Below are 23,382 nucleotides of genomic sequence, written 5' to 3'. Positions count from 1 at the left end.
GATCTGTGGTTTGGGATTCATTCTTCAAATCCCTGAGACCAAGGACATACTGAAGAAGAAATTCCGGTATCATTACAGCTGAGATTTACATGATGAGAAAAAAATAACCACATGAAAAGCTAGTGGTTTAGGAGAGGGGCAAGTGCTCTATTTATTTTTGAGACAGAGCCTCAAGCTGTCACCCTGGGTAGAGTGCTGTGGCATCACAGCTCACAGCAACCTCCAACTCCTGGGCTTAGGAGATTCTCTTGCCTCAGCCTCCCAAGTAGCTGGGACTACAGGCACCTGCCACAACGCCCAGCTATTTTTTGGTTGTATTTATCATTGTTGTTTGGCAAGCGGGGGCTGGATTCCAACCCACCAGCTCTGGTGTATGTGGCTGGTGCCTTAGCCACTTGAGCTACAGGCAACAAGCCGAGTGTGTGTGTGTGTCGGGGGGGCGGGAGCAAGGGCTTTAAAGAGGTTAACTCCCTCCATTGTACTTGACACTAGAGAAATAGCACTGAGGTGGGCAGGGCTACAAAAAAGCAGACCAAGTAGGGAAAGATGCCAGAAAAACAGCCCATGACCAAACAGCATAGGGCCTTCTGGCTATGGTAAGGGTCTGAATTGCCCTAGAGACCACTGAAGGGCTAAGAAATTTGTTCCTGGGGGTCACTTTCTCTGCTTTGTGAGAGCACAAGGTAAAATAGAAGGCAGATCTGTTAGGAAGGTGTGACCACGGACTAGGTGAGAAATGGTGAGATAAAAAATGGTCCTGGGAAAGAATCCATGTCCTGATCCCTGGAACCTGTTAAGATTACCTTATATGATATCCCTTAGCAAATTAATTGTTTTTAGGATATTGAAATGAGAAAATTATTTGGATTACTCAAGTGGACTCTTAAATGCATTCACAAGCATCCCTGTAAAAGAAGCAAAGAGAGATTTGACACAGAAGAAGAGGCAATGTGGCCACAAGGCAGAGAATGCCAGCAAACAGTGGAATCACAAGGAACAAGGGATGGATTCTCCCCTAGAACTTCTTTTCCCCCTAGAACCTTTATAGGGTGTGTGGTTCTGCCCATACCTTGACTTCCAGTTTCTAGAACTGTAAGAGAGTAAATTTTTGCTGTTTTTTCAGCCACCAAGTTTGTGATGATTTGTTATAGCAACCACAAAAAATAAATACAGGTGGCTTTGAGTATGATTTTAGCAGTAGGGAGGATCAGAAGTGATTGGATTCAAGACCTATCTTTGGAGATAGGGCCACTGGCACCTGACATATATGGTTCGGATGTCACAAAAGGAAGAGTTAAGGCTGACTCCCTGGTTTTTGGTCCGAGCAAGTGGGTGGATGATAGCATAGATTCTGAGATGGGGGAGGGAAGCAGCATTATTAAGTGTTGTATGTTTGCTATAGCCACGTTTGAGAAAATATCAGCTAGCTCCTGTCAGTGCTCTCTACCTGCCAGGCACTATCCTAAACTCTTTACATATTCATTAAGTGGATAACTCAGTTAAGTGTGAAAGTATAACCGGGCAGTTTTTACATACACAGAGTGTGCCAAAAAGCATACATATTTTAAGAAAGAAAAAAATATGTACTAAAATTGTAATAATATCTACTGACTTGAGTATTACAATTTTAATACAGTTGTTAAAAGTATGTATACCTTTTTTTGGCATCCTCTGTATGTGTGTATATATATATATGTCTGGAGCTGAAAGGGCGTTAGGCTGCAAATTCAAATCTGGGAGCCAACAATGTACTTAAAGACATGGAACTTGATTAGATCACCCATGAAGAGAACATGCCCAGAAGAGAGGATACTTGGCCCAGGGCATGAGCCAGAGAACAGGAGGATCCAAATGAAAGGAGATGCAAACGAAGAGGGAGGAAAACGAGGAGTAAGTGAAATCACAAAAGTCAAACTGGAGGGAAGAAGAGCGGGAACCACACAGATGAGGAAGAAGAGATCCCCATAATTACAAGCTGCTCAGGGAAGATACGTAAAGAGAAATAACCACTGCATTTAGCAATGCGGCGCTGCAGCGACCGTACGAAGCGCCAACGAAGTGGCTTCAGGACAGGAAAGCTCCCTTTGAGGAAATGGAACTAAGAAGTGAGAAGGAGCCCACAGAGAATCCGGACTTTTCGGAAAACTTTTGCTGCCAATAGAGACAAAGGACTGTAACGGGGCCCCTGCATCCCGGAGGAGGCTCTAGCCAATTTTCGGGGAGGCTGACGCGGCGGAACCCGACGCCGCGACTCAGAAGACTCTGAGGTGAAGATGAAACCGGTACCAAAGAGGCAACTTCCCTGGATGGCTTAGGGCTGGGGCCAGCGTGAAGGAGGGCGTGGCCCTGACTTCTATACGTCGCTGCAGGTCTCGGTCATCTGGCGTAGGTGCTCACTTCAAAAGCAACGCAAGCGAGACTCTCTTCCAGGCTGCGCGACACGCGTGAGCCACCACCGCGCAGAACCATATTTCCCGGCAGGCGCTGCGCGGCGCAGCCACTGCGCAGGCTCGAGCCACTAGCCCTCAGCCCGCCCCGCTTCCTCGGCCTGAGACCCAGTTCCGTGCTGGCGTCTCCGACGCGGAAGGGGACGGTTTCTTTTTAAAAGAGAAACGACATCGGCGCGCGCGAGGTGGGCCCCTGTGCTCCCGCCGCTCTCCCGGCCTGCGCGCGAGGCCGAGGAGGCGCAGGCGCAGTTGCGGTGAAGGCGGGCGGGGGCGCGCAGGTAAGGCCCAGTGGGGGTGCCGGCCGGGTGGGGGCGTGTCGCGGCAGGGCCTCCCGGCGGCTGCGGAGCCGCCTTTGGGATTGCTCGGTTCTATGCATTATGAGTGTTAAGCGGTACGGACCAGGATGGGTTTGGGAGCACCCCAGACGTCTGTCCCCGACCCTGCCCCCACTGAACCCAGCAATGAGAGCACCCCCAGTTGCACGCCAGGACACGCTCCTTCCTTATGTAAACCAGTAAAGGCTGATGCTCTCAAGATGAAATGTCAGTGCCCACACCCTAGTTGAAATATCCTGGGGAAGGTTCGCACCCCTTCATTCGGCGGAAAGGGTCTTTGTTCTGACTTTGATTCTCCGAACCTTCCTCCCACCCACGACACCTGTCACAGCGCCGAGCTCGCACACCCTGTGAAGTTAAAGAGTGAGCTGCACTTAGGATAGCTTAGTACCGCCCCATTTCACTTATGGAAAAACCGAGGCCCCAGAGGCGGAGCGGTCAGGTCTCTGACCCGCAAGTTGGCGGGCTCTGACGGCGTGTCCCTCCCACCCCAGGCCCAGGCGCACATGGCTTCCTCACCTGCGGCGGACACGTCCCGCGAGCGGAGGGAGAAGCGGCGGCAGCTGGATGCTCGCCGCAGCAAGTGTCGCATACGTCTGGGCGGCCACATGGAGCAGTGGTGCCTTCTCAAGGAACGCCTGGGCTTCTCCCTGCACTCGCAGCTGGCCAAGTTCCTGTTGGACCGGTTAGGGGCTCTGGGGCGGGCGCCCAGGCAACAGTCCTTAGCCCACTCTCCAGGGTCAAGCACTGCCCCGCAGCTCCCTTCCAGACCAGGTTCCCATTCCATCAGGAGCGCCTATGTAATTCCTCCCTGGGTCTTGTTCCCCTCTTCATGGTCCCAGTGAATAGGGTGCCCTTAAGGCTGGCTCTTCACATGTGTGAGTGCCCAAGAAAGAGGGTGGTTGGGGGCCACCTGGGCCCTGAGCTGATCTGCCTCTTCTGCTGGCAGGTACACTTCTTCAGGATGCATCCTCTGTGCAGGTAGGCAGGGGATTGCTGAGGGTAGCAGCCAGAGGAAAGAGGGGCCACAGGGAGACCCAGAAACACGTTCCTCAAGTGGGTTGGATCAAAGGGAACCCTGAGTTTGGAGGGGGTGAATTGGGGATCCCAGGGTAGTTTGATAGGGCAGCCTTTGAGGAGGGGACCTGTATCAGGACCTTGGGGGGTCTGGGCTTTGGAGAATAATAAATGACTAGGGCTGAGGTTGCCCAGGAGTTAGGAGGGGCAGAGCTGTCTAGGGTGAGAAGAGAGAGAGGAGGAGGCCTCCCAGCTCAGACTGACTGCTTCCTCCACCCCTCCAGGTCCTGAGCCTTTGCCTCCCAAGGGTCTGCAGTATCTGGTGCTCTTATCTCATGCCCACAGCCGAAAATGCAGCCTGGTGCCTGGGCTTCGGGGGCCTGGGGGTGAAGATGGGGATCTTGTGTGGGAGTGCTCAGCGGGCCACACCTTCTCCTGGGGACCCTCTTTGAGCCCTACACCTACAGAGGCATCCAAGCCAGCCTCTCGTCCATATACTGCCCAGAGAAGTTGGTGCCCAGAGGCCAGGAGCGGGCAGGAGCCTGCAGGTAGGCTGGGACAAAGAGTAATTCTGGAGAAAAGGGAGGAAAAAGATTTCTCATTTTCTGTAGCTCAGAGGCCAGTTCTCTAAAACTAATTCTTTCTCAATGGAAAAGCTCTATGCTGACAAGAAAATATATCCTCAAATACATTGTTAGGTATAGAAAGCAAAACACAGAATAGGTGGTACTTGTATGGTATACTGTCATTGCTGGAAAATAAGAGGGAAAAGGAAACATACTTTTGTGTACTTGTGAATGTGTTAAAAGATCTCTGGAAGGACACATAGGAAAACCAGGTTGCTTGTGGGAAGAACTAGGTGACAGGACAGTATTGTAAAGGAGACTTCACTGTGTACTTTTTACACTTTTTTTTTGAACCATGTGAACGTATCATCTCTGAAATAAAACACCCTTTTCCATGCCAGTAGCATTTGTCCCTCCCTCCCTCCTTTTTAAGAGTCTTCCATCACTTCAGACCTTAGAATTCTACCTGTCCTCAGCCCATGAGCCCAGAATTCCTTCTCCTTTGACCCTGCCTGTGCCAACAGGTTTGGAATCGGAACATAATGAGAGGACTCCAGAGGCCAAATTGCCCAGGTGAGGATGGAAGTAGGAGGGACAGAGTAAACCTGCATGGATAGTGGGGGTGAGGGAGTAGGACCTCAGGCTTGACCTCTTTGCACCTGCAGAGGAGTGGGACCCCCACCGGAGACCTTCCCACCCCCAGGAGAAGAAGAGGGTGAGGAAGAAGAGGATGATGAGGATGAAGAGGAGATGCTCAGTGATGCCAGCTTATGGACCTACAGCTCTTCTCCAGATGAGCAAGTTGGGGTTGAGGGAGGATGCTGAGCAGAGCAAGAGAGGGAGGAGGTGGCTGGTCTGGCAGTTCAGAAGGGAATGGGTTTGTTGGTAAGTTTGGCAGGGAGGTGGAAGGAACTATTGGCCGTGTACTGAGGGGTGAAGTCAGATTCTGGGAGACTGCTGACAGCAGGCATGAGTAGAGCGTATAGGTAGGGGTAGGGTTGTTCCAAGTTTGGGGTCTTTTCAGGTTAGCACCTAGAATTGAGATGGGGGTGTCTGGGTGCCTAGAAAGGGCACTACTCTTTGTTCTTCTTTCAGCAGTGAGCCAGATACCCCACAACGACCACCTTCCCCTGTCACGTACACACATAAGGACGGGGAGACACCACTGGCCCCTGCAGCTCTCTCCACTCCTCTTGCTGTGCCTTCCTTGTCAGCATCATCATTGGGTTCCAGGGCTCTTGTGCCTGTGGAAGTCAAGGTACAGCCACAGCTCATGGGGACCCCTCAAGCAGCCCAGCAGACTAAGCCCCTGGCCAGGTAACCTGATGGCTGAGACAGAGAGGGCGGCAGTGTCCTGGAATATGGCCCTCCTTCAAGGCTCTTTCTTCCTTTTTTGCTGCCTTTAGCACTGGGAGTCAGGTCCCATCTGCTCCAAGCCCAGCCTGGGATGAGGACACCAAACAGATCGGCCCCAAAAGAATTAGGTAGGATTTGGGGACATGGGATTCTGAGGAGGGCAATAGAAAAGAGGCACAGGATAGTAGACCAGAGCCCTGTGCTCCTCTTCATTCTCCTCCCCCAGGAAAGCTGCCAAAAGAGAGCTGATGCCTTGTGACTTCCCTGGCTGTGGAAGGATCTTCTCCAACCGGCAGTATTTGAATGTGAGGGGCACAGGTTGGGACCTGCCAGGACAGGGGGAAGGGGCTGAAGGAGAAGCTGTGGAAAAGGAGCCCAAGGTGTGGAGGTTCAGAGCCAGGAAGATGAGGGTGGACACTCAGAGCTTTCCTATAATTGATCGTTATAGCAGACAACACTTCAGGCACACAGAGCCACTGTTTGCTACTGCTTGTTCCATGGGTCCTTCAAGGACCACACAGAGATGACAGTGGCATTCACCAGGCTCCCATGGGGTGCTAATGACAATTCGAGGCACTTGACAGTATTGTCTTTTGACCCTCATAATGTCCCTACAGAGTAGGTGCTGATGTTATTCCCACTTTGCAGATAGCCAAACTGAGGCACACAGAAAGGTTAACATTGCCCAAGGCTCCTCAGCTAGTATGTGGTAGTGCTAGGGTTCTACACCTGGTGGCCTGGCTCCAGAGCCCACACTCAGGCTGCTTGAGCATGTCTGCTGGAGTAGGTAGTCCAAAATCAGGCAGGACCAGGAGATGGTCCATTCCTCAACCTCACTGCATGAGGAGTTTGAGGCACAAAGGAGGAAGGCCCACACCACACAGGGCCCAAGCCAGAGCCTTGGGGAGGGCCACAAACCAGAGATGGTGAGGCCTGAGTGTGCAGGGTGGGAGAATGCTGCCTGAAGACACCAACATAGAAAGGAATCAAGTGACAAAGGTAGAGTTACAGTGAAGTCTAGGCTGAGAAGAGCTTTTGATGGGCAAGTCAACATACCAGAGGAGGCTGAAACAGCCCCTGAAACTTAACTATGGGAAATGGATTACAAAGAAGGGGACAATCCATGCAATTTATCGAGCTAGGAGGCCAAATCAGGTCAAAGAGAGAAATACTTCTGCATTGAACTTGTTTCCGTAGAAGTATTCTGCCTTGAGAGTCTATGTGTGTGTTTCTGAAGCCACAGGGACACCGGGAGTTACTGCTGTATTCCAGTCAGTCACCCAAACTACTTCCCCTTCCAGGAGCATCACCAGGAGTGGCACTTGTCAGGGAAAATTGCAGGACATTGCAGGGTGAAGGCAAGGCAGGGAGGTGAGGCAGTGGAAGCCCAGGGAGAAGGCGGTAAGGGCAGAGTTAGTGGTCAGGATGGAAAGATGTAGTGTGAGTGAGAACTGGGTCGCCATGACATGAATGGGCCATGACAAGAGAACTGCTGGGATGTAGGAGACAGGAGAGACAGAGGAACCTGCCCTCCACATCCACTCAGCCAGTCTCTCCCGGAAGGCACTGCCCTTTTGCTGCTTCTCTCCCTGCCACCTGTGTCCTCCCTTAGCACCACAAGAAGTACCAGCATGTCCATCAGAAGTCCTTCTGCTGCCCAGAGCCGGCCTGTGGGAAGTCCTTCAACTTTAAGAAGCACTTGAAGGAACACGTGAAGCTGCATAGCGGTGAGCAGTGGCACTACTTCCCTGTCACCAGGGCTCCCCCTGCGACAGGGCTCCCACTCTCCCCTCCTCTCACGTCCCAGGGTCCCCACCTCTCCTGAGCTCCTGCCTCCCTGTTGGGACTCCCCGCCTCCTCTGAGGGGCTCCCCTTGTGTAGGTTCCATAACCTCCCTCTATGGGTCCTGTCACTGCCCCCTGGGGCCCTTCCCCTCTTTCTGAGGGATGCCTCTCATTCATGCTACACTCCCTGTGTTTGGAGCACCTGCCTGCTTGAGGCCTTTCCAGGTGCTATGTGCAGCAGCGAGCAAAGCAGACAGCCCTGACCTGTCCACTCCAGTGGCATAGGGCTGTGAGGAGACAGGGAAGCAGGGGAAAGAATAGGGCATAGGAAGAGTTGCTGTTGTAGAAAGAGAGATGCTCTGAACAAGGACCTGAGTGAAGGGAGGAATGGAGACCTGTCCCCATAGTCTGCACACGTGTGAAAGCCCTAAGGTGGTATTTTCATAGTACAGTCCAGGAATAGGGAGGGAGGGAGGGAGGAAGGAAGGAAGTAAGGAAGGAAGGAAGGACACATAGATGGTTTGGCCCCTGCTTTGGGTAAGATTGGCACCATCACAGGGTCTTGAACAGAAGAGGAATGAGGCTGACCTAACAAGTCACTATGGCTGCCGTGTAAATAGGGGGACTGCAAATGGATGGAGCCAGGTGCTAAGCCTCGCTGTGACAACAGGTGTATATGCAGGCAGTGATGGATGTGCTGGTAGCTATCAGGTCAGGGAGAAGTGGCTGGAGGCTGACATGTGTACAAATGGAGCCAGGACAGAATCCAGCCATTCCTGGTGGCCTGGGCAGTGAGGTCAGGGATGACTTGGAGAACTGGGCAAAAGGTGACATAGTTTCCTGAAAACAAGGGAGAAACAGGCTTGGGGAGAGGGAAATTTCATTTGAGATATGTTAATTAAATATCCAGGAAAGCTGAGTCTAGAGACCAAGATAGGACAGTTGTTGGGCAGAAATATAAATTTGTGTTGGGAGCATACTGGTACTTCTTGGCGCCATGGGGCTGGATCATCACACACAGGGGTGAATGTGGATTTGGAGGGGTCTGCACTCAGGCCATTGCAGTGCAGGCCAAGTGCAGAAAGTGCTGGGGAGGTGGGTGACTGCCAGTGCCACAGGCCAGGATATTGTAGGGTGAGGGCGTGACAGGGAGGTCAGAGAATGGAAGCCCCCCCAGGAGAAAGGGGTGAGGGCAGAGTTTAGTGGGAAGCCATCCTCAACTAGAAGATGATAAGATGGCACAGACAAGAGGGGCAGTCGAGCTTTAGGGGTGATAGCCAGAAATGGAGTGGGTTCAGTCAGAGTGGAGCTGAGTAGAGACAGGAAGTCTGGACAACTGTGGAGTTGTACTGTGAAGAACGGAGAAATGGGGTTTAGCTAGAAGGCTGTAGGTTCTACGAATGATTCCACAGAGAGAGGAGTTTGCTGATGGGGACCTCAAATGAAAAGGGGTAGTTCTTGAAGGGCAGCCACAGAATAGCTGGACATTTTATGTGTGTGGGCACGGGGTACATTGGTTCATGGACTTCATGGGCATAGGATGTAGTGGTTATTTCCTGGTATGTTCTCTCTTCTTGGTGAGGATGATGGGCTGGGAGTATTAGAGGCTGGTAGAGAGAGGAGGTAGTGTGAGATGTCTTCTGGATTTCAGAAAGTAGAAGTGAACTGACTGTGGAAATACAGACACATAAGGACCTTTGAAGTTTGTGGTTGTAGAAGGAAAGGAGAGGCTGAGGGCAGGCCTATGCCTCTCAGGACATATGTGCAGGGCAGATTGAGGGCTGTGTTTACCCTAAGTCGGGCTTTAACAGAGCAGGTATAGACAGGGGCACAAGGGGCAGGCATATTGGTAATGAGTAAGAAAGGCAACAGACATGGTCTTGGAAGTGGACCTGAATGGGGATGGGGAAAGTGCCCCAGGACTGTCAAAGCAGGACAAGGTGGGACACCCTGGCCAGAACTGAGGCGGCTTGAAATTGCACATCTGCTGTGCTTGGACATAGTGTGGGAGTGGTGGCAGAGGAGGGTGGGGATGAGGTCATTGAGGTCAGGGAACAGAGGGCCAGAGGGCTGGATAGCAGCAGTAGCAGTGGCTGACGGGAGTAGAGGGTCTGGAGCCACAGCTGTGTGGACTGAGGGTGAGTAACAGGGATCAAGGGAGGCTATAGGTATGTGACAGTCTGGTGGTGGAGTCTTCAGAGAGGTGGTGGAGGTACAGAGGCACTATGAGAAAGAGACACCTCTTCTGTGGGCCCTGCAGTTTGGCAGTATAGGAGAAACACACAGCAGTCTGCAGGAGCTGCTGGGGTCACTGTGACACCAGCAATAGGCAGTTGTGTTGGAACTAGTAGGGAGGACAGGTACAGGGAGGAGAGAAAAACTGGGTGCCCACAGAGCACCACAGGGCACTTGCAGGGGCTGGGACAGGTGGGCTAGGCGGGCCAGAATGGGTGGAGGCTTCCAGGTGCCAGGGACTATCCTTGGGCCTTGGACTTCATTTCTAATTCCTGTCGCTGATTCCAGGCCCCTGCTTGGCTGCTGCCCAAAGCCTTCAGTCTACATGTGAGCACTTAGCTCTCTGTTCTTTGTGCCTCCTATGGCAGAGAGCCAGAGTAAAGACTCAGATGTGGGGAGGTTTGGGGTGGGGTGTCAGCATTCTCTTTGTTCCCATCTCACTCAGTTGTCCTGGCCCCGAAGGTGACAGAAGGCCAGACACACCCCATCGTTTGCACAGCTAAATAGAGCCCAGGCCTCCTGTTACCTAGTATGGGTGCCCTCCTGTGGGGACAGTGGGTGGGGGTGCAGAGGAGGGGTCCCAAGCAGGGGCAGGTATTAGAGTGTCCTTCCTGTGCCTGCAGACACCCGGGACTACATCTGTGAGTTCTGCGCTCGGTCTTTCCGTACTAGCAGCAACCTTGTCATCCACAGGCGCATCCACACTGGAGAGAAGCCCCTCCAGTGAGTGCTGGGGAGGGTATCTGAGGGCCAGGGATGGGGGTGGGGGTGGGGGTAGGGTAAGGAGGACATCTGGGCAGTGGGAAACAGGAAGAACCCTGGGGAAGTCAAGATGGGCCGAGACCCCTTCCTCCTTCCTATGTCCCTGGCTCCAGGTGTGAGATATGCGGGTTCACCTGCCGCCAGAAGGCCTCTCTGAACTGGCACCGGCGCAAGCATGCAGAGATGGTGGCCGCCTTGCGCTTCCCCTGTGAGTTCTGTGGCAAGCGCTTTGAGAAACCAGACAGTGTTGCAGCCCACTGTAGCAAAAGTCACCCGGCTCTGTTCCCAGCCCCACAAGAATCACCCAGTGGCCCTTTGGAGCCTTGTCCTAATGTTTCTGCCCCTGAACCCCCAGGGCCCAGTGAGGAATCCAGGCCCTCTCCATCTCCTCAGTCTCTACCCCTGTTCCCCCAGCAATAAGCTCTTCAGGGAGCCAGACCCAGAGACAGAAAAGCAGCAAGGAGAGAGCTCAGAGGACAAACTCCAGATGCTTGGTCCTCTAGAACTAGGGCGACCGGAGCACAGACTGGGGGCAAAACTGGGATCTAGGACATCTGGACTAACTCTAGTCTTCCTAAAGTCCAGAATAAACAGAATTTTGAGTGGGCATGTGTGGACAGAGCAACTGCTTTGGCAGCTGAGGTGCAGGAATCTGGGATCTCTTTGAAAGGAGGCTCTATTAGAATGTGCCAGAATGCAACTTAGGTGTAGGCTCTGTTCCTCCTGCAGGCCCTCACCTGCTTTGACCCTGGGGGCCCAAATTTCTTTCCAGGCTCCCTCTGGCAGCCCTTCCTGTGGAATAGGACATCCACCCTCACATTCAAGTAGAGCAGGCTATGACAGTCTAGAGAGTGCTGGGTCACCCCTGGGAGTGGAAGACACCCCTGGAGCAGAAATAGAGGTATACGATCCTAGGCCATCTTGTACTTGTCACTGAGAAAACCTAATGTGGAATTCTGAAGTCTAGCCTTCTAGTGCAGAATCTAGGGTCAGTCCCACAGGCAAGATCACTGAGTTGCCTTGGGAAGGGACAAGGAACTTGGGACTGGGAAAGAACCTGGATTGTGAGCCATTCCCTAAATCTGTGAATACAGCAGCCTTGAGTTTGATGAAAGGGGTTCTTAGCATCCGGAACCCAAACCACTCTTTATTTCAGGAGCCATAAACAAAAAGCTGTTGGCCAGTTCCAGGGGGGACTTGCCATCCTGCACATTCCTCCTCTGTGGGTATTCCCCGGAGTTCCAAGCCAGACTTAGAAACATTCTGATGCCCTACTTGATAGCACCTATCTCCATGGACATATGGTCTGGCCTAGGTACCAGGGCAAATGTCCCCAGTCTGGCTGGAGAACACTGTCCTGAGAGACACCTTGATCTGCCCTGGGGACAGGTAAGTGACCATGTGGAGGGCCCTGGCCCTCTCCTTCACCAGTTAGGCCACCTCTGCCAGGGATCAGGCAGCTCCCAGCATGGACACATCCTTCTCTTAACTGCAAATTTCCCACCTCTACACCTTCCTTCTTGGAAGCAGAGGGGTAAAACATTAGATTAACAGGTGGAATCAAGAGGCAAGACTACAGGGCCAGTGACCTGTGACAGGACAGCAAAGGGACCAGGGAAGGAGAAGCAGAGGAGATACAGGCTGCAATAAGGAGATGAGACAAGAGAAAACAACGCAGGCAGAGAAACAGGGAAGAAAACAGCACAGCACAGTCATAGCAATGGGAAATGCCAACACCTGGGCTCTCTCACACACAGGGTCTGAGAGGTATCCCCATTTCCCTGTACCTACACGGCAGTATGAGGACTAAGGTGGGGGAAAGACTTGACAAAGCAGGTGGAGAGGCAGGGCCGGTGAAGGGCTACATCAGAAGCTGAGAAGTCAGCTAGTCACTGCAAGGTCTTTTCCCAATCTCAGTCTGGGAGGTGACTACCATTGCTGTGGTGTGATGTTGATGCTCGCCCAACCACCTCCAGAGGAGCCTCTTAGCAAGTCTCTTTCAACTGGGACATGAAGAGCCCTGTCCTGCTGGCCCCACAAAGATGGGGGCTGCGGCCAGTGTGGTGGCTGCAGCAGAGCGGGTGCGTGCGTGGGTTCGCTGGTGTTGCGACAGTGAGCGGCTGTGGCTGAAGCATTTGCCGCACTCCGTGCACACCGCTGGGCGCTCACCCAGGTGCGTCTTGCGATGCAGTGCAAGCTTGGAGGCTACGCTGAAGGCTTTGCCACACTCAGGGCATTTGTGTGGCTTGTGGCCGGTGTGGTTGCGCCGGTGCACGTTGAGGTTTGACACACAGGTGAACTGTTTGCCACACAGCTCGCAGCGGTAAGGCCTCTCGCCCGTGTGTGTGCGCCGGTGCTTAGTGAGGTCTGAGCGGTCGCTAAAGCGGTGGCCACAGTTGGGGCATGGGAAAGGCCTCTCACCCGTGTGGATCCGCTGGTGCACTACCAGGTCAGATCGCTGCCCGAAGCACTTGCCGCAGGTGGTGCACGCGTGTGGCCTTGTGCCCTGGTGGCTGCGCCGGTGGCGCAGCAACGTGGAACTCTCACTGAAGCAGCGCCCACAGTCCCCACAAGTGTATGGCTTCTCTCCAGTGTGCGTGCGCTGATGGCGCACCAGTGTGGCACTCTCCAAGAAGCCCTTGCCGCATTCGGGACACCTGAAAGGCTTCTCCCCAGCATGGGTCTGCAAGTGTCGTGTTAGTGTGGAGTTCTTGCTGAAGCTTTTGCCACACACGCCACATTGGTGAGTGTCGGGGTCACAGGGGCCCTGGGACACGGGGCTCTGGGCCAGGTGGATGCGAGTGTGACTCTGCAGCCCAGCACCGCTGTGGAAGGCCTGCGGGCACTCGGCACAGCTGTAGGGTGAGTCAGCAGTGGCAAAGCTTACTCCCAGAGGGTGTGCCTGTGCCTGGTGGAAAGTCAACGCGCTCTGACGGAAGGCACGGACGCACAGTGGACAGCGGCGGGGCCGCTCAGGCGGGTGTCGGTGACGTCGGTGCACCAGCAGCGCCAGGAGGTGGGTGAAACGGCGGCCGCAGAGGTGGCAGAAGCAGGCCTGACCCCGCCGATGATAGCTCAAGTGCAGGTCCAGGCGGCCACTGTGGCGGAAGTTCTGGCCACACTCGCTGCAGACGTCGAGGGTCTGGCCAGCGTGTGTGCGCCTGTGTGCCCAGAGGTCAGTGGTCCGCGCACAGCTCGCCCCGCACTCCAGGCAGAGGAAGCCGCTGCCGCCACCCCGGCTGTGGGTGCGCTCCTGCCGCAACAGCGCTGAGCTATAGCGGAAACTCTTGCCGCACTCACTGCACGTCTAAGGTCTTCCTGGCGTGGCTGATACCGCCACGGTGAACGTGGCGAGGACAGCTCACGTGGAAGTATACCACTCACACCGTGGGGCTCGCCGCCTCATGCTGTGCCTTTTAGTTTTCTTAGGGCCTGCAAAGGGAAAGGTAACAGAAAAGGGAGAGGCCTCGAAAAGTGGTCTGTAACTTCTAGAATTCCTTCCCTCATAGGCAGGTGTTACAGCTGTTCCATAGGTGGGCAGTGCTCGGGTTTACCCTGCCCCGTGAGCCTGTAGGGAGAAGGTCTCAGTTAGCCCGGGCCACACCTGCAGCAGCTCAGTCTTAGAGAATGGGGACAGGAAGGTGAACTCTCTGTTTCCTGTCATTTCCTCAAGTGGTCCATTTCCCAATTCCCCTCTCCAACAGGAAGCAAAACTATAGGAATCCCAGAAATAGAGGGTGTACTACCTGGAAGGGCTGTGGGGGGGGGGAGGACAGACCACAGGCGTCCTACTGCTGGAGTTCCAATCCCCTGTGTAAACCAGTACCAGGCCTGTTAAGAACCAGGAGCACAGCAGGAGTGAGTGGCAAGAGAGTGAGGGAAGCTTCATCTGTATTTACAGCAGCTCCCCATCACTGGAATCATCGTCTGAGCTCTATCTCCAGTCAGATCATGGCGATATTAGATTCTCACAGGAGCATGAACCCTACTGTAAATTGGCATTGGAGGGATCTAGGTTGCTTGCTCCTTATGAGAACCTAATGCTCCTTTCCTCCTATTTGTGGAAAACTGTCTTCCAGAAAACCAGTGCGTTACCAAAAAGGTTGCTGACTGCTATCCTAGAGAACAGGCAGGAATGTATTCTGAGGGGAACTTATGTTCAGCAAGGGAGACATCAGTACTGCTTGGGAGAGGAGAGAATGCCCACCTGCTTTCTGGCCCTAGACTGTAGATCCCCACCTGGGATGCATTAGAAATAACCAAGAAGGGTGAGCCAGTGAGTAGGTCCCCCTGGGCTTAGACCACATCAACATCACCTTCTAACTCTTAAGCTTCCTGAGTCGTCATTGTGAACCCAGCCAGGCTTGGGCTGAAAGGACAAAAAGGACAATCTAATGAAGCACAGACCCTAATGTTACTGAAGTGGCTGGGGCCTGGGCAAGGGAAAGTATTTGAGAAACCCCCAAATATTGTTTTGGCTTTAGACAATACCTGATAAACAATGACCCCATACCACTACACAGCCCAAAGTTGAGAAAGCAACTCAAGTCCTATTTGGTGAATTAGCCAAAGCAACTCAGATAATAATAATCATAATTATTAATAATTCACACACATACACACAATCAAAAGTCGGCAGCAATATCCAAGAATTGGCTTTTACATTTTTTTTTTTTTTTTGAGACAGAGTCTCAAGCCCTGGGTAGAGTGCTGTGGCATCATAGCTCACAGCAACCTCAAATTCTTAGGCTTAAGCAATTCTCTTGCTTCAGCCTCCCAAGTAGCTGTGACTATAGGCATCCACCACAATAACTGGCTATTTTTTGTTGCAGTTGTCATTGTTGGTTAGCTGGCCCAGGCTGGGTTAGAACCTACCAACTTATGTGGCTGGCAATGTAACTACTGTGCTACGAGCGCCAAGCCGGTTTTCACATTTTTAAGAAAGGATAGGGATAAGGAAGGGGCATCTTTTCCAATTCTGAGTATCCAAACGGTGAACATTCTGCTGGCTTTCTTTAGGGCTCCAGCCCTAAGGATCTGAATATCCGGAGTAGCAGATAAATGCCTTTATGGAGACCACATCTGCTCTTTCCTGTGTATCTCAAATGGTAACCCCTGATAGCTTACTCTAGGCAGGCGACTGGGAGTAGGGTCAGCCTCTGTAGTACGCATGTCGAACCTCGAATGCCCTCCAGTTCTGAGTACAAATGTCACTGTGCTTCTCCTCTGGCTGGCCTCATTAATGACCACTTCCCTCAAGGCCCACAGTCTGTCCCCAGCCAATCCAGTGAGTAGGACACTGGAGATCAGATGTGGTTGTTAATTCAGTAGAGACCTGTGTTACCTAACAGACCAGAGAAAGGAAGCAAGCAAAATAGTCAGCATTTTCTTATTGGCAGATCCAAACTCATTATATACTCAGAACTTTGGTTTCTGAATACTCCCATAGTTAAAATCCTCATCTTTTTGGATGCAAATAGAGACATGAAAAAAAATCCTTGAAACCAGCAAAACTGCAATAGTGGGCTCTGGCATTTCTGTTCCCTTCCATGCTTGGGTAGGCATGGCCAGTGCAGAGTGTTCTCCTCCCATGCCTCTGGAAGACAAGGTACTGTGTCCTACCAGGTGAAGAGTAAAAATGTGAATTTCTTTTCTTTTTTTTTTAAGAGACAGAGTCTTGCTTTGTTGCCCAGACTGGAGGGCAGTAGTGAAATTATAGCTGCATTTAATGGTTAGGGCACTGGGCACATGCACCAGGGCTGGTGAGTTTTAACCTAGCCCGGACCTGCTAAAAAAAAACAACAACAAAATTGCCAGGCGTTGTGGCAGATACCTGTAGTCCCTGCTAGTAGGGTAGCTGAGGCTTGGGCTTGAGACCAAGACTTTGAGGTTGCTCTGAGCTATGACGCTATAGCACTCTACAGAGGGCGACAAAGTGAGACTATCTCAAAAAAAAAAAAAAAAAAAAAAAGAAAGAAATCCTGCACTCTAGTGATCCTTCTGCCACAGCCTGAAAATGAGGGACAGGAGGGGGAGAAAGAGAGGGAAATACTTACTGGAGGTTTTTTTTTTTTTCAAGGAACATTTTTTTTTTTCTTTTCTTTCTTTTTGAGACAGAGTCTCACTATGTTGCCCTTGGTAGAGTGCTATAGCATTACAGATCACAGCAACCTCAAACTCCTCATTCTCTTGCCTCAGCCTCCCAAGTGGCTGGGACTATAGGCGCCTGCCACAATGCCTAGCTATTTTTTTTGTTATTGTCATTGTTGTTTAGCAGGCCCAGGCTGGGTTCAAACCCGCCAGCCCTGGTTTATGTGGCTGGCACCCTAACCACTGGGCTGCAGGTACCAAGCCAGGGACATTTTCAAATATAAAAAACTAGGGAAGATAGTATCTCAAATCACTATTTTGCCACTCTTATTTTATCTGACACCACTCCTCTTCTTTTTCTTCCTTTTTTTTTTTTGGTTTAGAGTATTTTAAATCTCAAGACATCTTATTCAATGAAGATGATTTTTAAACAAAATCTGCAAATAGGGGCAGAAGCCCTTCTGCAGACACAAGAGCAGATTTTAGAGTCCCTTGGTTTGTCCAGAGGAAACTTTCACCCCAGACACTTGGGCTGCTGACTCCAGCTGGGCACAATTTCAAAAGAATGTTTGCTCTCATAAAAATAAAACATTCCCTGGAGACTCACTGGCTGATCCCAAGTACCCAGGAAAGAAATGCTATTTTCCCTCAGTGAATGTTCTGCCTCCCCTGGGGGTATCTGGAGACCATGGCACCTATTAAGACCATGTTTCTGGAGTTCAGGCTCTCCCAGGCCACCACTTTCCGAGGCATATGCCAATGGAAGGTAAGACAGAGGCACAAACAACAACATGCACATGTAAATGGCATAGAAACAAAGGTACCCTTTCTTCCCACTATAGACCTGGAGTAGGAGAGATTTTAACTAGGGTGCAGCTGTGGTGCTTGAAAGCCAGACAGAGCCCGTCAGGCCTCTCCTCTGTACATTACCTCATGCTGAAGCCTGCCTTAGAGGCAAAGGGGTCTGTGCTTGAGGGAGAAGCCTGAAAGAAAAAGTACTATAGGGCTCGGAACCTGTAGCTCAAGCGGCTAGGGTACCAGCCACATACACCAGAGCTGGCGAGTTTGAATCCAGCCTGGCCTGTCAAACAACAACTACACCCAAAATAATAGCCGGGTATTGTGGTGAGCGCCTGTAGTTCCAGCTACTTGGGAGGCTGAGGCAAGAGAATCGCCTAAGCCCAAGACTTGGAGGTTGCTGTGAGCTGTGACGCCACAGCCCTCTACGCAAGGCAATAGCTTGAGACTCTGTCTCAAAAAAAAAAAAAGAAAGTGAGATAATAAAAATCACTATCAAAAAAAAAAAAGAAAAAGTACCATAGGCCAAAAGAAGAATGACCTCTAGGCTGTCCTAACTACGAATCTCCTGATTAAACCTGAGTTTTGAAGTTATGTCACCAAATTTATTTTACTTTGGAAAAGAAGTATAGAAAAACTTAGAAAGGCAGGCAATAATCACGTGACTTTGAACAATAACATGTATTTTTTAGTAAAAATCCTTTTTTTTTTTTGTGGTTTTTTGGCCGGGGCTGGCTGGGTTTGAACCCACCACCTCCAGCATGTGGGACTGGCACCCCACTCAAAATCCTAACCGTTGAATACTTATTTTAGTAACTGTCAAGCACTTAATGCTTACTAGTTCCTTACATATAACTAATAAAACAGGTACTAAGTAAAGTAGTGGAAAAATTAACATTCAAAGTAGATTTGATAAATTTCAGAGTATCGTGTATTACTTTTTTTTGTTTCTTTAATAGATATTGCAGGTATTTCATACCATATCTAATGGGTCACAAATTACAAATCAACAATATCAAAATTAATCAAGATTTAGGACAGCCATTAATAATCTACTGCAGGAGATTTTTTTTATGGTTTGCATTCTTCAGTTAGGACTTTTTTCCCCTGGTTATGTTCTGCCATGCAGCATTTCTGGAGTGGGATAAGAGACCCCAGAAAGTCATGACTCATGAGAAGCCAAGTCGTCATCTTGCAATTCCTCCATCTTAATGCTAGAGTTGGGTAAACCCAGTCTGGGCAGCAGGGAATGGGGATATGGGGCACTGTCCAAAGCTGGGCTGTCTACTACAGTAGCCAAGAGTCACATGTGGCAACTGAACACTTGAAACCTGCCTGGTCCAAATTGAGATGAGTTGTAAGGATCAAATCACTCCTCATTTCATTAACGAGGAGTGATTAATTAATTAATTAACTTAATACTGAGTCATTAAGACTCAGTATTAAAAAAGAATGTAAACTATCTCTTTAATATTTAATATTGATCATGTGTTGAAATGAATATTTTGAATATATTGGGTTAAATAAAATATACTATTAAAATGCATTTCACCTTTTTAAAAGAAAATTTAAGATTACAAATGTTCATATTTTCTTCCCCCTTTTTGTCTTTTTTTTTGTAGAGACAGAGTCTCACTTTATGGCCCTTGGTAGAGTGCTGTGGCATCCCACAGCTCACAGCAACCTCCAACTCCTGGGCCCAAGCGATTCTCTTGCCTCAGCCTCCCAAGCAGCTGGGACTACAGGGGCCCGCCACAACGCCCAGCTATTTTTTGGTTCCAGTTCAGCCGGGGCCGGGTTTGAACCCGCCACCCTCGGTATATAGGGCCGGCGCCTTACCGACTGAGCCACAGGTGCCGCCCCTTCTTCCCCCTTTTTAAGACCTTTTTTTTTTTTTTTTGAGAGTCTTACTCTGTCACCATTGGTAGAGGAGGCGTCATAGCTCACAGCAACCTCAAACTCCCAGCTTCAAGCAATCCTCCTGCCTTAGCCTCCTAACTAGCTGGGACTACAGGCGCCCACCCCAACACCTAGCTACTTTTAGAGATGGGGTCTGCTCTTGCTCAGGCTGGTCTTGAACTCCTGAGCTCAGGCAAGTCACCTAGGCCTTCCAGTGTGTTGGGATTACAAGCATGAGCCACTGTACTTGGCCATATTTTATTTCTATTAGATGGTGCTTGCCCAAATAGCCTTTCCAAATTCTGGAACAATGTACAAAGGGAGGCTGGCTCACCTGGGAAATCTCACCTGGAAAGCTTTGGCTGGGAAAAGGTCACTGACCCTCTTAGACCCTCAGTAAATATGCAGAAGACCCTTTCCTTGTCCAAGGCCTCAGCCCACCCTATTTAGAGGAGTCCACCCACTCTTTTGGAAAGTGGATGTCTGTACTACTCACCAAGACCAGGTTGGGACCAGGGGCTGGGACTTATGAAGCACCTTTGCTCACTAAGCTCCTCTGTGGGTGGAGCCATCCCAGTGGTTACTAGCACCAACATGTGACCCTTTTGTTGTTTGTGTGTACTTCCAGCTTTCATCCTCCCAATAGCCCTTTAAGGTGGGTGTTACCTATCATTCAGCCCCTTGCGACCTGAGTTTCCTATGCAGGCTTGTCCAGAGTCGTCCAGCACCAGCGTCAAGGTGGGTCTGGGGAAAGGAGGCAGCACACATAGTGCCCTCTCTCTCTCACTCTCCCAGGGTAGCCCCTGCCCTTCCTTAAGGCCCTACTTGGGCTGCAGCAGCTCACTAAGCAACAGGGACAGGTCTGGCTGTGTGGCTTGCTGGGACTCACCAACCAGCCAAGAGATAAGGGAGAGGAATGCTGGCCCCAGGGATTTAGCACTGTGTTAGTCATGGGGCCTTGGCCCAGGAATGAAGAGGGAGCAAGAATTAGAGGTTGGGGAGCTAAGGCTGTACCAGGAGAGGCAATTCTGCTGCTGCCTTCTCCTGGAATCCTTCCCCCTTGGGAGCTGAGTGATGCTCTGTCTCCAGGATTCCCTGTCAATCCTAACCTTCTCCCTGAAATCCAGACCAGATAGAAACAAACCATCCATTTCCCACTGTGGGCAGGGTATGGAATAAAGTTTTCTTGGCCTTCACAAGCCTGATTTGGGGCCTTTCTACTTTAACTCCATCCACCAAGAAAGCTCTTTCCTCCTTCACTCAAGACTCTGCTCAAATAAGTCTGTTTTGAAATGACCCCCCCCCCCCCACACACACACCCTCTATATCCCCTTCTTACCCTGTTACTCTGTGTCATTCTGGTTTTTGTTTGTTTGTTTTGAGACAGACTCTCACTTCCTCGCGATTGGTAGAGTGCCCTGGTATCATAGCGCACAACAACCTCAGACTCCTGGGCTCAAGCTATTCTCTTGCCTTAGCCTCCCAAGTATTTGATACTACAGGTGCCCACCACAATGCCCGGCTGTTTTTAGAGGTGGAGGTCTCGCTCTTATTCAGGCTGGTCTTGAACCTGTGAACTCAGGCCATCCGCCCACCTCAGCCTCCCACAGTACTGGGATTACAGGTGTGAACCACCTCGCCTGGCCTACTCTACATAATTCTGAATCAGTGAAAGTAACAGGAAACAGACTGGATTTGGTGGCTCCCATAATCCTAGCCCTCTGAGAGGCTAAAATGGGAAGATCATTTACAAATTCGAAAACAGCCTTAGCAAGAGGAGACCCTGTCTCTACTAAAAATAGAAAAACTAGCTGGGCATCCTGGCACTTCCCTGTAGTCCCAGCTCCCTGGAAATTGAGGCATGGGGTCTTCATGAGCCCACAAGTTTGAGGTTGTTGTGAGCTGTGATCACACCACTGCACGCTAGCCTGGGCAACAGAGCAAGACTCTGTCACAAACCAACCAACAAAAAAAAGTTACAGGAAACAGTGATTCCTACGTATTCTGGAATGATTTAAGCCCAATTTTAGAAGGTGAAGACAAGGAATGGAATTCAGAGAACAAGAATGGCCACTCCTTGCTTCCTTCTCCCCTATAAAATAAACAAGGTCCAGTCAGTACTTCAAAACAAGTTGCTCTTGGCCAGGTTCGGTGGCTCATGCCTGTAATACCAGCACTGTGGGAGGCCAAGGCAAGTGGATGGCCTGAGCTCAGGAGTTGAAGACCAGCCTGAGCAAGACCACATCTCTGCTAAAAATAGAAAAACTAACCATGCATTGTGGTGGGTGCCTATAGTCCCAGCTACTGAGTCCCAGAGGCTGAAGCAGGAGGGTCACTTAAGCCCAGGAGTGTGAGATTGCTGTAAGCTATGACACCATGGCACTCTACCAACGGTGACAGAATGAGACTGTCTCACAAAAAAAAAAACAAACAAAAAACGAAGTTGCTCCTTCCAGCTTCAGATCCAGTCTGACATATTTAAGAAGCTATTGGAAATAGGACAACTTGCTCCCACCTAAGTCCCCAAGTCTGATTATGATCCAAATATATTATTTTGAAAGTTCTGGTTTCACAGATGTTTTACTGTGAAGTATGGAAAAAGTATGGACATAGGCAGGAAGAGAATATACATGGAGTTTATCTTCTGTCCTTTTGACAAACGGGTAAAAGTGAGTGGCCAGAGCATTCCAGATCAGGGATAGAAGGAACCACAGGGTCTCTTGTACCCTCCCTGGGCCTAGCAAGGAATTGGACACACATAGGAATTCAATGCCTCTCCCCCACGCCCCCCCCCCCACCTTTTTTCTAGTTCCAAGTATGGAGACTTTTTTTTTTTTTTACTAACCACTCATTCATCAGTCACTCAATGCTTTTCTAAAATGGCATATTAGGCCAGATGCAGTGGCTCACACTTGTAATCCTAGCACTCTGGGAGGCCGAGGTGGGTGGAATGCTTGACCTCAACGAGTTCGAGACCAGCCTGAGCAAGAGCGAGACCCCTGTCTCTACTAAAAATAGAAAAACTGAGGCAAGAGAATAGCTTGAGCCCAAGTTGGAGGTTGCTGTGGGCTATGATGCCATGGTATTCTACCCAGGGTGACAGCTTGAGGCTCTGTCTCTAAATATATAAATAAATAAAATAAAATAGCATATTAGAAAATCTAGTTCTCCCAGACATGAGGTTTCTGGAAGAGGGGCCTCTCTCTGTAGCCATCATACCTTCCACAGCCCTGCCCACGGCCTAAGTTTACAGAGTCAAAACTGCCATCTGCTAGACTAGAGGAACCAGAAAGACCAGCATCCCAACTCTGGTTCTTCCCATTACTAGCTGCCTGACCTAAACAAAGGATATTAGCAGGGTGTCTTCCTGCCTGGGAAAATGTTAAGAAAGTTATAATGTTTCATACGAAAAGGGAGAAGTCTGAAAACAGCAGTTTCCCAGTACTTAAGATTCACTCTCCTCTGGACAGTCCAGTTTAGGAGGACTCTAAGGGGCCGGGCTCCTGACCCACTCCCAGCATACTTAACGGTCTGCAAAGCCCTTATCAATCTTTTAGGCACGCCCCACCCCCGGGCCCGCAGCCCCGCTCCTGCGTGCCCCCTTAAAAAGGAAGGTGCCACTTGGCTACACGGAGGAGGAGCGTGGCACAGTGCAGGTCGGCCCCCGCCCCCGACCAACAGCGCTGTGTCTCAGAGCGCTCCGCAGCGCGCTAGGAGGTGCCAGGACTCTCCCCGTCCGCGCTTCCAGCCCTGGGCGTCGGGCCCTTCGCCCAGTGCGCCAGCCCATCCAGCGGGCAGGACCGAATCTGTTGTGGGGGCCTTTAACACAGAAGAAGCCTCGTGTGGTCCCTGCCTCATTTAACCGGCTTTTAGCCTGGTGATGACTGAGCGTTAGGGCCGCCAGCCCCGAAGGTCACCGGGAGGACAGGCCTGAGAGGAGCAGGCCGCCAGCGGCCCGCAAGCGCGACCCCGCCAATCGCTCGCTCCGTCGCATTTCCGCGTCACTCGTCGCCCGGGCCGCACCCGCGATAGCAGCAGACACAGTAGCCTGGGCAAGGGTAATAGACCAGCCACAGCTGAGGGCCGCTACCCC

The 23,382-nt window shown here is 51.0% G+C and overlaps 2 protein-coding genes across 3 annotated transcripts; one reads left to right on the top strand and one right to left on the bottom strand.

Annotated features, from left to right (window-relative positions):
- The first annotated feature begins 2,406 nt into the window (after positions 1–2,406).
- On the top strand, positions 2,407–12,122 carry ZNF692 (zinc finger protein 692). Of its 2 annotated transcripts, none has more exons than XM_053573339.1 (12): positions 2,407–2,725; positions 3,277–3,467; positions 3,732–3,763; positions 4,084–4,347; positions 4,890–4,938; positions 5,031–5,162; positions 5,464–5,682; positions 5,772–5,849; positions 5,948–6,026; positions 7,334–7,448; positions 10,364–10,463; positions 10,616–12,122. In XM_053573339.1, exons 2-12 carry the CDS (start codon positions 3,289–3,291, stop codon positions 10,920–10,922), a joined length of 1,554 nt encoding a protein of 517 aa, XP_053429314.1. In that variant the 5' UTR covers positions 2,407–2,725; positions 3,277–3,288; the 3' UTR covers positions 10,923–12,122. The 2 variants fall into 2 exon arrangements, with proteins under 2 accessions (XP_053429314.1, XP_053429313.1); XM_053573338.1 differs by having other exon boundaries at positions 5,461–5,682.
- ZNF672 (zinc finger protein 672) lies at positions 11,630–13,908 on the bottom strand. The gene is given in 2 exon segments (XM_053572559.1): positions 11,630–13,829; positions 13,887–13,908. Coding segments are annotated over 2 exon segments (1,350 nt in total). The 3' UTR covers positions 11,630–12,501.
- Between the last annotated feature and the right edge of the window lie 9,474 nt (positions 13,909–23,382).

The sequence above is a fragment of the Nycticebus coucang genome, chromosome 20 (genome assembly GCF_027406575.1).
Source record: "Nycticebus coucang isolate mNycCou1 chromosome 20, mNycCou1.pri, whole genome shotgun sequence".
Classification (NCBI taxonomy): Eukaryota; Metazoa; Chordata; class Mammalia; order Primates; family Lorisidae; genus Nycticebus; species Nycticebus coucang.
This window is presented reverse-complemented; position numbering and strand designations above follow the sequence as displayed.

Coding starts and splice junctions, on each gene's coding strand:
- ZNF692 (XM_053573338.1), top strand. CDS start 3,289: ATGGCTTCCTCACCTGCGGCGGACACGTCCCGCGAGCGGAGGGAGAAG. Junction 5,683..5,771: donor CAGACTAAGCCCCTGGCCAG/GTAACCTGATGG, acceptor TGCTGCCTTTAG/CACTGGGAGTCAGGTCCCAT. Junction 5,850..5,947: donor ATCGGCCCCAAAAGAATTAG/GTAGGATTTGGG, acceptor CTCCTCCCCCAG/GAAAGCTGCCAAAAGAGAGC.